The 13,416-nt window shown below is 52.4% G+C and overlaps 2 protein-coding genes across 3 annotated transcripts in view; both read left to right on the forward strand.

Moving 5' to 3' along the window:
- The window catches only part of ERGIC1 (endoplasmic reticulum-golgi intermediate compartment 1), a 115,964-nt gene that overhangs the window by 95,012 nt on the left and 7,536 nt on the right, over nucleotides 1-13,416 (forward strand). For both annotated transcript variants that reach the window (XM_055554711.1, XM_055554712.1), the window contains exons 8-9: nucleotides 2,659-2,759; nucleotides 5,457-5,579. In XM_055554711.1, coding sequence (XP_055410686.1) covers nucleotides 2,659-2,759; nucleotides 5,457-5,579 — 224 coding nt within the window. The remainder of the gene's footprint in view (nucleotides 1-2,658; nucleotides 2,760-5,456; nucleotides 5,580-13,416) is intronic.
- On the forward strand, nucleotides 10,902-11,805 carry LOC129632952 (protein FAM104A-like). Its single transcript, XM_055554714.1, has one exon. It carries the CDS (start codon nucleotides 11,065-11,067, stop codon nucleotides 11,416-11,418), a length of 354 nt encoding a protein of 117 aa, XP_055410689.1. The 5' UTR covers nucleotides 10,902-11,064; the 3' UTR covers nucleotides 11,419-11,805.

Here is a 13,416-nt window from a genome sequence, read left to right on the forward strand (position 1 = left end):
GTGGTGGCTTTCTTTGAAAGTGTCTCTGTCTTTTAGAGTGACTGATGTGAGTTTTAGTTTTAGAGGAACTGATGTGAGGTCTGGGATTTGCTTCCAAATAAAATGGGGGAAGAGGATAGAGATGATGCAGAAATGGACATGTGCTGTTCATGGCTGAAGCTGGAAGAAGGGCGGGTACCTGGAGGTTCCTCCTACGCTTCCCTGTGATTTAGGGTTGGATTTTTACAAAGATGTTTAGGGGGAGGAGGGGGCCAACAGGGCACAGGGTGTGCCTGGATCAGGTTGGAGCTGGCAGTCCCGAGGAGGGTCCTTTGACCAGGAGCCCATGCGGGTGTGATCAGGTGCAGTGTCTCCAGTGGATATTTGGCAAATTATACCAAAGACCTTAAAACTGGTCACTTCCATTGAGTCATCAGTTCTACTCATAGGAGAGTAAGCTAAGGAAACGAGAGTATGCAAGGATTTAGGAAAATAATGGTCATTAGATCATTGTTTATAAGAGTGCAAATGAGCCACAACATTGGTGCCTGGCCCCAGGGGCCTGGTCGAGCACATCGTAGGCGGTCTTTGCTGGGAGATGCGTGCAGCCATGATGGTGATGTGTCAGAACCTCACTGGTGTTCGGGCAGCAAGAGGTCCTTGAGCTCCTTCTACGTGGCCGGCGCTGCTCGAGGGGATATGGCGATGGATAAAACCAAGGCGGTAGACCTTATGCTGTGTCCCGGACTTGTCACAATGTCAGCGGTGTTCAGTTCTCAGAAGAAGGTTCTGTATGATCCGATTTTATATTTACGTTTGCTGCTGCTGCTGCTAAGTCACTTCAGTCGTGTCCGACTCTGTGCGACCCCATAGATGGCAGCCCACCAGGCTCCCCCATCCCTGGGATTCTCCAGGCAAGAACACTGGAGTGGGTTGCCATTTCCTTCTCCAATGCATGAAAGTGAAAAGTGAAAGTGAAGTCGCTCTGTCATGTCCGACTCATATTTAAACATAAATATATGTATAAACAGAAGTCTGGCAGTTCGTACGTGAGAGTACGAATATGATTTTCTGGGCAGGCTGGCTTTGTGGGTGATTTTTTTCTTTACGATCATCTGTGTTTTGTACAGACTGAAGAGCTGTGATTTTCATGGGGCATTTTTACTCTCATCATCCCTCAGATGTTTTTCAGGGGCGATGGGGATTTGGAGCATGGTGTTTCAGGTGTGGTGCTGGGGCTCCTGGTTTAAAATGCAAAGCCTGAGCCCCACCCCAGCCTCAGTGCGCAGAACCTTCAGGGGTGAGGCCCAGGTGTCTGCCTTTTAAATTCTGGGCGGCCCTCGTGCTCCAGACAATCTCAGTGCCAGCAGGATTGAGCAGAGGGATGTTGGGGTCTTCGTGGGCTTAGCCTGAGACTACAGAGCTTTTCCCAGAGTTTTAGAGGAGTCAGGTCTCAAGACAGTTCAAGAAGCACTGCCGTTTCCTTACTAAGATGTCATATTGGCAGGAAGAGGCTGTGAACACCATCCACATCCTCTACCCATTTACAGAAGATGAGCCCGAGGACTCTGGACTGACTTAGCCAGGAGACCAGGATTAGAGCCCACAAACCTAAATCTCTGTATTTGTTTCAGCTGCATGGGCCCTGACCCGAGATTCTAGAAGGCAGCAGTAGAGGGATCTTTGAGCTTCTCCTCATATCCCAGAAGGCCCAAGGGAATGTCATTTTTCCCGGATGGTATTTAGCGGCTTTGGGCCAGCATTCTCTCAGCCTAGTGTTTGATTCCGGTTACATCATGCTTATCAGAAGCTGATTCATCTCTTCTCCCATTCATGGGTCTGACCAGTCAGCTTTCCATCATTCATTCATTCAGTAGGCATTTACCAGTATCCACTTCGTACCAGGCCCTGCGCAGGATTCTAGGGACACTGAGATGAGGAAGGCTCAGTCCCTGCCCTCCACGGCCTCGCTCATCCAGCGGGGATGGCGTAAGAGTCTCCGTGGAACAGGACACAGAGCCAGATGGAGGAAGAACTCCTCTCTCATTAATTGAAAATGGGGAAAGAAATTAATCAGTAATCTATAAATGCGGTTCTTCTGGTTGGTGGCTTTTTCTTTTTTAAAATCTTGAACCCGTTTCGTTTCAAAAGTAACAAGTATTCAAACCAGACAAGAACGTGTACGGTGAAATGTGATTTTTACCAAATCCTGCCTTCCCTGCCCCAAGGGTAAAACTGCTCATAGTTTCTTAGGTATCTTCTCAGAAAATTCTTCTATGTATTCACGCATGTAGAGGAGTGAGTCTTCCTGTTCTTTTTGCTTAGCCATCCTCTCTTGGAGTCTTTTCACTTAACAGTAACCCCCAGGAGAGTGGGCTTTCCCAGCACCCCCCTCCTCAGCAGATGCCCTTTGGTGGACATTTGGACTGTTCTAGAATCTAATATCTGTGTCCAGTGCAGGAGTGCAGATCCTGACAGATGGAGCCTTGCAATCCCTGGTGCCCAAAGGGAGAACGAACAGGGGTTGTTTGGTGAAATCGTGCAGTCCACTCTGACCCCTTCTCCTGCCCCCACCCTATCTCGGTACAGTTCCAAGCAGGTTTAGGATTGAAATGATGTGAAAAGACCTGCTGGCCGGGCATTGCCCTTCGCCCTGCCTCATGCTGCTCTTTCCCACAGCCCTCGCCTCCCACGACTACATCCTGAAGATCGTGCCCACGGTTTACGAAGACAAGAGCGGCAAGCAGCAGTACTCCTACCAGTACACCGTGGCCAACAAGGTACCCGCGGCAGCTGCGTGCACTTGCGCCCTCTGCTGGCCGAAAGCAGCGGTCCGGCGTGATTTCCTCGGATTCCTTTCAAGGGGCCTTTCCTGAAGGGGTCATTTGCCCTGGGTAAAGAAGGGAGGCAAGTCTCAGAGTCAAGGGGAGGAAATCTAACTGGGAGATAGGGTGTGATCTGGTTGAGAAAGGGTAGGCAGGTAGCCTTTCCCAAAGATCTAGGGTTTGCAAACATCACAGCCATGTATCTGGCTCTGGTCCTTCAGACATGGGACCCTGATTGGTTAGCCACAGCAGATGCTCTGGCTCGTGGGGCACAAGCTCTTTATCCAAAATCGTGAGGCTCTTGAATTACACCAGATGGCTGTTGGTTAATTGGTACGTCCCAGGACCCCAACACAATGTCGTGGGGAAGTGGGCGGGCCTTGGTGAGAAGCAAAGATTAGTCAGAGCCCTCAGAACAGGGTGACTGACAGTGGTTTCAAGCCAAGACAGCCTCAGCTTCCCCGGAGGTGACCCTGCCGTGGGACATGCATGCTTGAAGCCCATTGGTGGAAGTATCCCCAAAAGACCCCTTTACACTAGGTCCCTCCCTCTTTTTTTTTTTCTGTTCAAGGACCGCCCAAACCCCTTAAAGTGACATATTGTTTGGTGCTAATAATAGTAAGAGTGAAAGTGAAAGTATTAGTCACTCAGTCCTCTCAGACTCTTTGAGACCCCATGGACTGTAGCCCGCCAGGCTCCTCTGTCCATGGGATTCTCCAGGCAAGAATACTGGAGTGGGTAGCCATTCCCTTCTCCGGAGGATCTTCCTGACCCAGGGATTGAACCTGGATCTCCCACAGTGCATGTGGAGTCTTTGCGGTCTGAGCCACCAGGGAAGCCCCAGGAATAAGAGTAGTAGCTGTCTTTTATGGGGAATCACCGTGGGCTGGACATCACGCTCAGCTCTCTACTCCACCGTCTTTTTCAGTCATCACAACAGGTCTGACGTTGGGCCTCTTATTGCCCCCATTTTGCAGATTTGGCCACTGAGGTACTGAGAGGTGGTCCTGGAGCTATAAAGTGGATGAATGGGGATTAGAACCAGCTTCTCCAGCTCCAGAACCTGGTCTCTCGACCACATCACCTACTCAGTCTGAACGGGGGGCCTCTGAGTCTGCCAGGCTGGGAGCCTCTCTTTCCCAGGGGGCTTGGGGTCCCTCTGTGCTGGGGTAACTCTCTGGGGCGGAGGCATCCTGTTTCTTGGCGGGCATCTCACTGGAACCCTGAGGTGCTGACAGCATCTAACAGATGGGGAAGGCGGATGCAATCTGAGCAGAAAGCGTGTGGGCTATGGAACAAACTTCCGGCTCAAACCCAGCTCAGCCACTCACTCGGGCTGTGACCTGGGACAAATCACACAACTACCCCATGCCTCAGTTTACTCATGTGTAAAATGGGGATGGTCCCCACCTCAAAAGATCACTGTCACATGAGGCAGTGCTTTTAAAACCACTGAGGCCACAAAAAAGGCTTTGGCAAATGGTGCCTACCGGTGCTCTGTTTTATTATTTTCCTCTGTCCCTCAGCTCTGGGCCATGACCCAGACAGTCACCCTGCCCCATCAGCTCTCCCAGGAGAAAGCTGATCTTGTTTTGCCCAAGGCTTCTTCCCCTGAGGCTTTGGCAAGGGCCCAGCAGCCAGGACTGCGTGTTCAGCACTCTGCAACCTCAGCCCCATTCTGCCCTGTGAGCAAGAGGGGCTGCACCCACGGGCACTGATGGCGGTCCAACAGAGAGGGCCGGTTTCAAGGTTGTCCCTGAGAAGCTTGGCCCTTAGCATTTGGGATTGGGGCTTTAGTTTGGTTTCCAGTTGCTGTGGACGAACGAGTTCCCCCGAGGTTTTCAGCATCCTGAAGTGGATGCACTGTTAGTTCAGCCCCTTGGTATCCTTGGAGTCCCAGCCGGTGCCTTCTCCAGGAGTCTGGTGGTGGGGCTTTGCCCTTTGGCTTTCCAGTTTGTTGTGTTCCTTCTTTGAAGAAGCCCCCTCCCCACATCTCTCTCACACACACAATGCTCAGGAGGCCATGCGTGGCTTAGCCTGTCCCCTCCTCGCCAGGCCTTCCAGACACCCCTGAGACACGGCCATTCACTGACGGGCGGCTCAGCACGCCGTGTTCCTCAGTCACGGCACTCGCAGCGCTGCAGTGTGGCAGGTGTTTGTACATCTGCCTCCTTCTCCAGACTGTGGGCGCCTCTGGGGAGGGGCAAGGTGTTCTCACCTGAGGTCCCCAGCACCCAGCGCGGGGCCAGCACACAGGAGGGATGCTTGGTGAACAGCTGCTGGATAAGCCAGTAGATTCTGCATGGCCCAGGAGCTGCAGGGGGAAATAGACCTTTACTCAGACTGAGCCCACGTTGCAGTGGTCCTTCAACAGCTCTGCTCTCAGACACCTCTATTTTGATTCTGGTGCTGCTTCCAAGGTCATGCCATCCATTTCTAAGCAGCCAAAGGGGTCCCAAATGCCCCCAGTGAGTGGTGGCCCTCCGGACGCTGATGGCAGAGCTTTGGGAGAAAGGGTGTGAGAGGAGGGGTCCATGAAGCCTGGCTTTGCGTAGAGGAGTAGGCTGCTGGGGACCCTGTGCAATTATCCGCCGTGAGACACGGTTGGAGTCTGAGTCTCACACCCTACCCCTTTCTCTCCTTCCGCCACAGGAGTACGTTGCCTACAGCCACACAGGCCGCATCATCCCCGCCATCTGGTTCCGCTACGACCTGAGCCCCATCACGGTCAAGTACACGGAGAGACGGCAGCCTCTGTACCGGTTCATCACCACGGTGAGTGGGCAGGCGCCGCCTCCGAGAAGCAGGACGCAGCCCGCAGGGCGGGGTGCTCAGCCTGTTCACACAAGAGTGTTTAGAAATGTCCTCAGAGGTACATCAATATCAATGGCATTTCATCAAGAAAATCTTTTCCAGAGGGGAATGCCACTCATTCATTTCCATCCCTTAAGCAATTCCATCTTTAGCTGTTCCTGTTCCTGATTTTCTCCATTGTTTTTCATTGTGGTGGAAATTATTCCTTAGCAGAGCTTATTCTTTCTGTGTAAGTTTTACAGTGAGGATTTCACTCATTTTTTTTCAATGCTAGCTGCTGATAATGTCAGATTTTTTTTTTCTTTCTTTCCTTCCGCCCATTCTCTTTTTTCTGTTTTGTCATTGTCTCCACTAAGTCCAGTTTTCTGTGGGGCAGTTTCAAGCTGATGTCAGCTTTCCTTGGTACTGACTATTTCTGTCAACAGTTCTATCCTGACTTCGCATTCAAAGTGTCCTTGGGGTCAGAACAGCAGGGTTACAGTGCCCTGCCCCGGCCAGGAGGCCTTGAGAAGTTTAGTAAGCCAGAGGTGGTGGAGGTGGACGAGATGGTGTGGTGTTCCCTCCTTCTTAGATTGGAAACTGCCTTTCTGCCTCTTTGTACTTTTAATAATGAGAGAATTTTAAAATAAGAGAGTTAGCTGTCCAGTCTTGGCTCTTTCATTTCCTGCTCTGACTTGGTCTGTGTTAGGACCGTGTTATTAATCCAGAAGAGACAGGACCCCACAATATGCTGGCTTGAAGGATACATGGGCTTCAGGTATGGTTAGATCCAGGTACAGATGTCTGGAAAAGCCCTCTCATCGTCCTGCTGTCCTCAGTACTGGTTTCATTTTCAAATAGAATTTACCAGTAGAAAGTGCCTCTTTCTCGGTAATTCTACCCCAAGTACTGGATGGAATAGCATTGCCATTGGCCTGGCTCAGGTCCCATGCCATCCTTGTGGCCTGGAAAATGAATGGTGTGCTCCAGTGGGCCAGCCCCACCCAGACTGCAAGGACAAAGGCTGCGATGGAGTGGGGCTCCCCAGAGAAAAGTCAGAGGCCAGTCACTAGAAGAAGGAGGATGGGATGCGCGGAGGCCAAAGGCCAGATGGCCGCTACAGGCACTCTGTCTCATCCTCTATGAGATAGGAATAACAGTCCCCACTCTTCCTGCCTCCCACGGCCTTGTGGGACTCAGAGCAGATGAGGAAAGGGCTGCTCTGCAGTTACAGAAAACCATGTGGATACAAAGGATGTTAAAAGTTTGGTGCTCATATGAGCCTCAAAATAGCCTTTTGCTGTTCTCTGACTCCATAAAAATTTGAAACTTCTCATCAGCCAAGGGTTCTTAACATAAAGCTAAAATACCAGACACAGATTGGGAGAAGATATTTGCCCCACATACAAGAAAGATGTGGGGCTTCCTGAGTAGCTCAGCTGGTAGAAAATCCTCCTGCAATCCAGGAGACCCCAGATCCATTCCTGGGTCAGGAAGTTCCCCTGGAGAAGGGATAGGCTATCCACTCCAGTATTCTTGGGCTTCCCTGGTGGCTCAGATGGTAAAAAATCCGCCTGCAATGGGGGAGACCTGGGTTCAGTCCTTGAGTTGGGAAGACCCCTGGAGGAGGGCATGGCAACCCACCCCAGTATTCTTGCCTGGAGAATTCCCATGGACAGAGGAGCCTGGTGGATTACAGTCCATGGGGTTGCAAAGAGTTGGACACGACTGAGCAGCTAAGCACAGCCCAAGAAAGAGGTATGCTTCAGAATTTATATATCAAAAAGTTCCTAAAGGGAATTCCCTGGTGGTCCAATGGTTAGGACTCAGTACGCTCACAGCTGTGGGCCCAGGTTCAATCCCTGATTGGGGAACAAGGATCCTGCAAACCACATGGTGTGGCCAAAAAAGATAAAATTCCTACAAGTCAATAAGACAAAGTCAAGTGATCAAAACGAAAATAGGTAAGGACTTGACTGCTGACAGAAGAGACCACACTGAAAATGGAAAGATGCCAAGGTTCACTAGAAACCAGAGGAATGAGATTCAAAACAGCAAGACCCAATCGTATGCTATCAAACTGGTAGAAGGATGGGCCTGCCCCGTAAAGACTGGGAGGACACGAAGCAGGAGGACCCACATATGTTCTCTGATGTGAATAGGCTCAGCCACTTGGATGGAGATGCACTAACCCTTTGGCTCCAAATTAGGGAATTTGAGCAGGTGATTCTACCCAAGGCCCCACGGGGTAGCAGCCCAAGTAGGTCGTGGCACTGAGTCTTAGCCAGTACTCCTACTGCAGGCCCAGAATAGGACAGAAGCGAAGACGCAAGTCAGCACCCCTGTGTGGAGGCGGTCTGCATCTCAGAGGCCCTGGGGTCTCAGCCTCAACACTGGCGGAGAGACGACCATGCCCACACCTCGCCGTGGGGTCAGGAGGCTCTCCTGGCCCGCTTTCTGTTTGCTCCTGCATTCCTGACAGCTGAGGCTCTGAGTGTTGAAATTTCTTGCCAAGTGGCTGAGAAGTGAAGTGACTTCATTTATTTGCTAAATAATATTTGCTAGACTTTACCCTGTCCTGGGCAGCAGGAACAGAACTAGACACAGTCTCTGACCTTAGCTTGCTTCCTGGCAGGCCAGGGAGGTGGCTGAGCCCGCAGAGCTGCAGTCCGGATCAGCCAGGACTCTGATGTGGACCAGGCACCCAGTGACAAAGACTTTTCTCTGTTGGTAAAGTTCAGAGAAGGACACCCCAGGATGGGTCTTGCAGGGTGAGGAGGCGTTTTCTAGGCTGGTGAGCAAAGCAGAGAGAGTCTCAGCAAAGGGAGTAGTGTGTGCCGAGGCGTACAGCACAGTGTCTTGTGGAGGCCTTGTAGCTTCTTTTGATGGGGAAGGACTTCTGAGAGCTGGAGGTCCCCCAGAGCCCCAAGGCACAGGCCTGACCTACATCGCCAGGAGGCCTTCTTCTCTTACCTTTGGCCACCAGTTGCTCATCCACCCCTGCCCTGCCCACCTCCACCTGAATGGGGACCATTCTGCAGGGTGCCTCCTGACATCATTAGCCTGTTGGGTTTTCTGAGGGCCCCATGCTGCCGTCTTGGTTGCCATGGCAACCGTGGGGGTCAGTCCAGCGTGAGCCTGCCGGCTGTCCCTGGCAGATGGCGTCATTGTGGAGCTTCAAAGGCCCCTGTCACTGGGCGGCAGATGTGGGATGACGCTCACACGCAGACACACATGTACAGAGACCTCCAGGAGCCCTCGCTGGGCAGGGTGGGGCTGAGAGGGAAGTGGAGGCACCTGCTGTGACTTTTCTTTCTCTCTTTATAAAATCAGACACTTGTGTGCAAAGCCCCCGAACCCCCAAAGGGGGCCTCTGCAAATAGCGCCTCAGAGGGGCTGTTGAAGAGGGGACTTAAGCCAGGATGTCGTCATGTGGCGGCTGTGTGGAGACAGCTGTGGGTGGGCTGGAATGAGGGGTGGGTGCAGTCCGGGGCAGGAGAGTGGGTGTGGAGGGGAGAGGCAGGTGGGACCTCCCCGAAGCATTCTAAGTAACAAAGCCCTGGCCACAAGACCTGTTCATTCTCAGCCTGAGCAGAGGAGGCATCCTCCTTCCAGAATTCTCCACCAGGCTGCCCGAGGGTCCTCTCTCTGGATACCCGGAGAACCTTGCTCAGACCTCTACCTTATGTTGTTCCAGAAAATTCCACCACTGAGGGAATAAACAGATGGTGTTTAACAACATGCAAGCGATCCCCTTTAGAGTGCCCCTCCCACATGCACACATTTGTTCCCTACCCCGCCACTTGCCAAAGCCCCTTTTTGGAGATGGCCTTCAAGTGGGCAGTAGTGACAGATTGGATGGCTTTGGAGGTGTCACATTGCTTTCCTTGTGTGTTTTATTCTATTTGGGGGGAACAACCAGAAGTCACCAAGTATATACCAAACTGGGTCAGTACGGTCGTGAGTCTTTGTCCACCGGAAGGCAGCAGCTGTGATGACATGTCCCCGTTGGCCAGCGGGATGGCCGAGTTAGGTAGCAGCCCTGACCTCGCGATGCTCCTTGCCAGTGAAATAATCCCCCAGTCTTTTGATTGCACTTCATAGCTGCCAGGCCTGAGTGTGAGGAGTTCCAGGTCTAATTCACCTCTTTGTTACCCACATCTAGCACGGGACTTGGCCTGGATACAGGTGCTCAGAAATATACAAGGGACAGCTGCTTAAAGGAGTGATCATAGAGCTGCACTTATTAAGCAGCTACTGGGTACCAGGTAATTTTACAGTCATCTTCTTTAATCCTACTAGGAGCCCTCCAAGATAGATGGTATCATTCCTGTTTTATATGGAAATTAACGGAGACCCTGAGAGGTAAAGAAACTCTTCTAAGATCACAAAGCCAGGATATGGCAAGGCCAGGACTTTGCCCTCCAAACATGCCTCTGCCGTACCCTTCCCCACCAGCTTGGGAGCCTGCAGTTTCCAAAACAAAGACTCTCAAGGATGACCCAGCTACAGAACCCCCAGAAGCCACAGAGCCCTTAATAAGACACCAGGATCATCTGATATAGTGACTTCTATCTTGGGACTCAAGAAGAAATATTGTAGCAGGAAACAGGCCAATATCACGAGCACGTGTGGGAAAGTCACAGTCACGCCTGTGTAGACGCAAGCAAGCAGGCAAGCTGTCCATCTGAGGCCAGTCAGCTGCTGATGTGCAGGTCTTCCTGCCTTTATCCAATTACTTTTCACTCATCTGTTGGGCACCTGCAAGGATTTTTCCATTGACAAAAGGCAGCAGGTGCATGGGGTAGGGGGCACATGGGATGGTTAAAAGAACAGAAGCTGAGAGGAGAGAAAACTGAGGAGGTTTTCCATCTGAGACTGTGTGCTGGGGAAAGCCCAGCTTGGTGGCCGTCTCAGAGCCTCCCTTCTCTCCCGCTCGGGTGTTCCTTGGTGCGTCTCTCTCCCCCGGAGGGCGGGCTCCATCACCATTCCTCCAGAGCGGGGCTAGCGCAGCGAGTTAGGAGGGGGCGTGAAACAGCGAGCCAACGCGGGGAGGGCGCACACCTTGGCCCACAAGCCAGTTTCCGTTACCTGAGGAGCAGGGCAGAACCCCAGATTAGCTAAGTTATTCAGGTCTGGAAATGGGTTAAAAAACAAAAACAAAACCTTTAGTTCGGGTCCTTCTGGGCATTTGAGCCAAGTTCGTTCTTCCAAAAGGTTGTGCACCAGGCCCTGATTGCTCCAGCTGGGTCTGGAACAGAAGCGCCTGGCACTTCTTTTCTAGGGCAGGTTCTGACACAAGGAAGGAATATTAGAGTGGCGGGGGTACTCAGCGCCGGCCGCCTCCGCCAGAGCCGCGGCCAGAGCCAAGGCCCGAGGGGGTGGGCGTGGCGGCCGCCGGAACACGACGCCCTCCGTTCCCTCTCTTCGCGGAGCGGCGCCGCGTCGCTCGTCTCCATGGGCTGCCATGAGCGAGCGCCTCCGCCCCAGGAAAAGGAGAAGGAATGGCAGTGAAGAAGACCACCATCTCCCCCCACAGACCAAAAGGAGCAGTAGAAATCCTGTCTTTCACGATTCTTGGGACACAGAGTCTTCGGGCAGTGACAGCGGCGGCAGCAGCAGCAGCAGCATCAGCAGCCCCGACAGGGCCAGCGGGCCGGAGAGCAGCTTGCACCATCTCGCCGCCGGGCCAGGCCCCCACACCCCACAGCCCGCGCCCGAGCCATCCGCGCTGTGCCAAGGCCCCTACTTCCACATCAACCAGACCCTGAAGGAGGCCCACTTCCACAGCCTGCAGCATCGGGGACGGCCCCCCTCGTGACGCGCCGGCAGACTCTTGCCTTCTGTGAAGGGACAGTGCTGTGCAGATTTGATATTTCAAGTTAACGATGTTTTAAAAAAAATTGCACAAAAAATGCCTGTTGCCTTTTCAGTCTATATTTGAGATAATAGGTTAACAGGCTCTTGTTTACTTGTGGTTTGCTGCACTATTGCAATTTCCAAGGGGCTTTGAAGCAGTTTTTTATAGGATTCTTTTAAGGGTGGGAATCAAGGGAACCATAGGAGGACACCTCATCTGTGTGTTGAACCCATAGTTTGTCCAGTTTAGACTGCTTTCCAGGTCTGTCAGTTAGAAATTCTACTTTATGTAAAAAGGCCTTTTAAAACTGCAGGATCTTCAATTTTTTAAATAAATTAGTAAAGAGGATCTACTTTCCATGAAAAAAAAGAAAAAAAAAAAGATTTTTTTCCAGAACACAGAAAGCTGGACCAGTCTTGCACTGAAGCGAACTGCCATGCTACCTCTTAGCACGTGGACATCCTGTTGAAAGTGCTGTCCTCTGGGACAGGACGGTCAGACCCCGGATAGACTGTGAGTGAGTCAGCTCCCTCCCTGTAGCCGTCTTCTCTCTGCTATATATTTGTATTTTCAGAGAGAAGGGCTTTCTGATTCATGGACCCCAGATAGCTTGTTAACTGTTATTCCTCCAGAGTTTGCATCTCAGACTTAGGAAACACTGCTCAGCTCGGACAGTTACGGAATATGTAAGTGACTTCTGGTCTCAGGCACCACCTTGTCCTCCAGCAGCTGGTGTGAGCTCCCTGGTTAATTCTGCCTTGCCGTGTGAGACGGCACCAGTGAAGGCTGATGCGGTATAAGCTATAGGAACTGAGGCCTGGAGTCACAACTGCTGTGAACTCTGGGGCATGGACTTCACTGGCTCTACGTGTAAAGTCACGCCCGCCCCAACAGGAACGAGGGGGCCACGTGCCACCACGGCCACCGCAGAGACTGGTGTGGCTCAGAAAAAAAGAGGCAGAGTCACTTCTAGGAGAAATAACACGAGAGTATTTATTTAGAGAGACGGAGCGTCCTCGTCACTTGGTCATGCTGGAGAGCCACCCGAGTTTGAACAGTGAGGGTGCGACCGAGTCTTCCTCGTCAGTGACCAGCTGCCTGAACAGGGAGCCGGCCTGCCTGGGGTCGTCTGCTCGGGAGAGCGCCGGCGGGGCCGCCTGCCGCTGTGTGGAGAGGAAAGTGCCTTAGCGTCCACCCAGACCCCCGGCCACCCGCCCCCAACTCTGCTCGGGGGTCCACGCGGCGTGCACACGGCGGGTCTGAGCAGCACGGGCAGCTCCTGGAGGGCACTGCTTAGTCCAGATGGAAGAGGACACACGGCAGACTGAGGGGCTGTGGCGGGACAGCCGACACCGGGAGCGAGGACTGCAGGAAGAGGAGCGTGTGCCTCCTCCCTGTGGCGTGTGCCCCTCGGGGGCAGAGGTGAACGGTCAGCTACCAGAAGGAAAGGACAGCTGTGGGGAAAGCTAAGAGCACAGGTCTGGGCTCAGGAGCGGGAGGCTTGTGCACAAACTTTCCCCCCTCACACTTTACTCCCATATCCCAAGTTTTAAAACCCGCTGTTGATTGAGGATTTTGGACCTGACTGGGTTTGATGGCAGGGAATGTGGAAAGGAGACATCGCAAGTACTTTTCTCCAACCAGAGAGCAAACAAGGACCACGTGCTGGAAGGAAGGGAGCTCTGTGAGCTCAGACACACGTGTACACAACACACTTCATAGACCCCGGAGGACTCCCGCAGCTATCCTAGCAGAGGGCAGCTTACGAGACAACGTCTATCAACAAGAACAGGCGAAACTCAAGGAAGCAGACTCCCTACCCGCCTGAGAGAAACGAGAGACGAAACCATCGCTGAAACAGAGCAGTTTTTTTTTTTCCCCCAAATAAGTACAGTCGTAGTGCTGGGTTAGCAGTTAACTCTTCTACCCTCTTAATCTTAAACACAAGCTGTAATCTCG

The sequence above is a fragment of the Bubalus kerabau genome, chromosome 18 (genome assembly GCF_029407905.1).
Source record: "Bubalus kerabau isolate K-KA32 ecotype Philippines breed swamp buffalo chromosome 18, PCC_UOA_SB_1v2, whole genome shotgun sequence".
Lineage (NCBI taxonomy): Eukaryota > Metazoa > Chordata > Mammalia > Artiodactyla > Bovidae > Bubalus > Bubalus kerabau.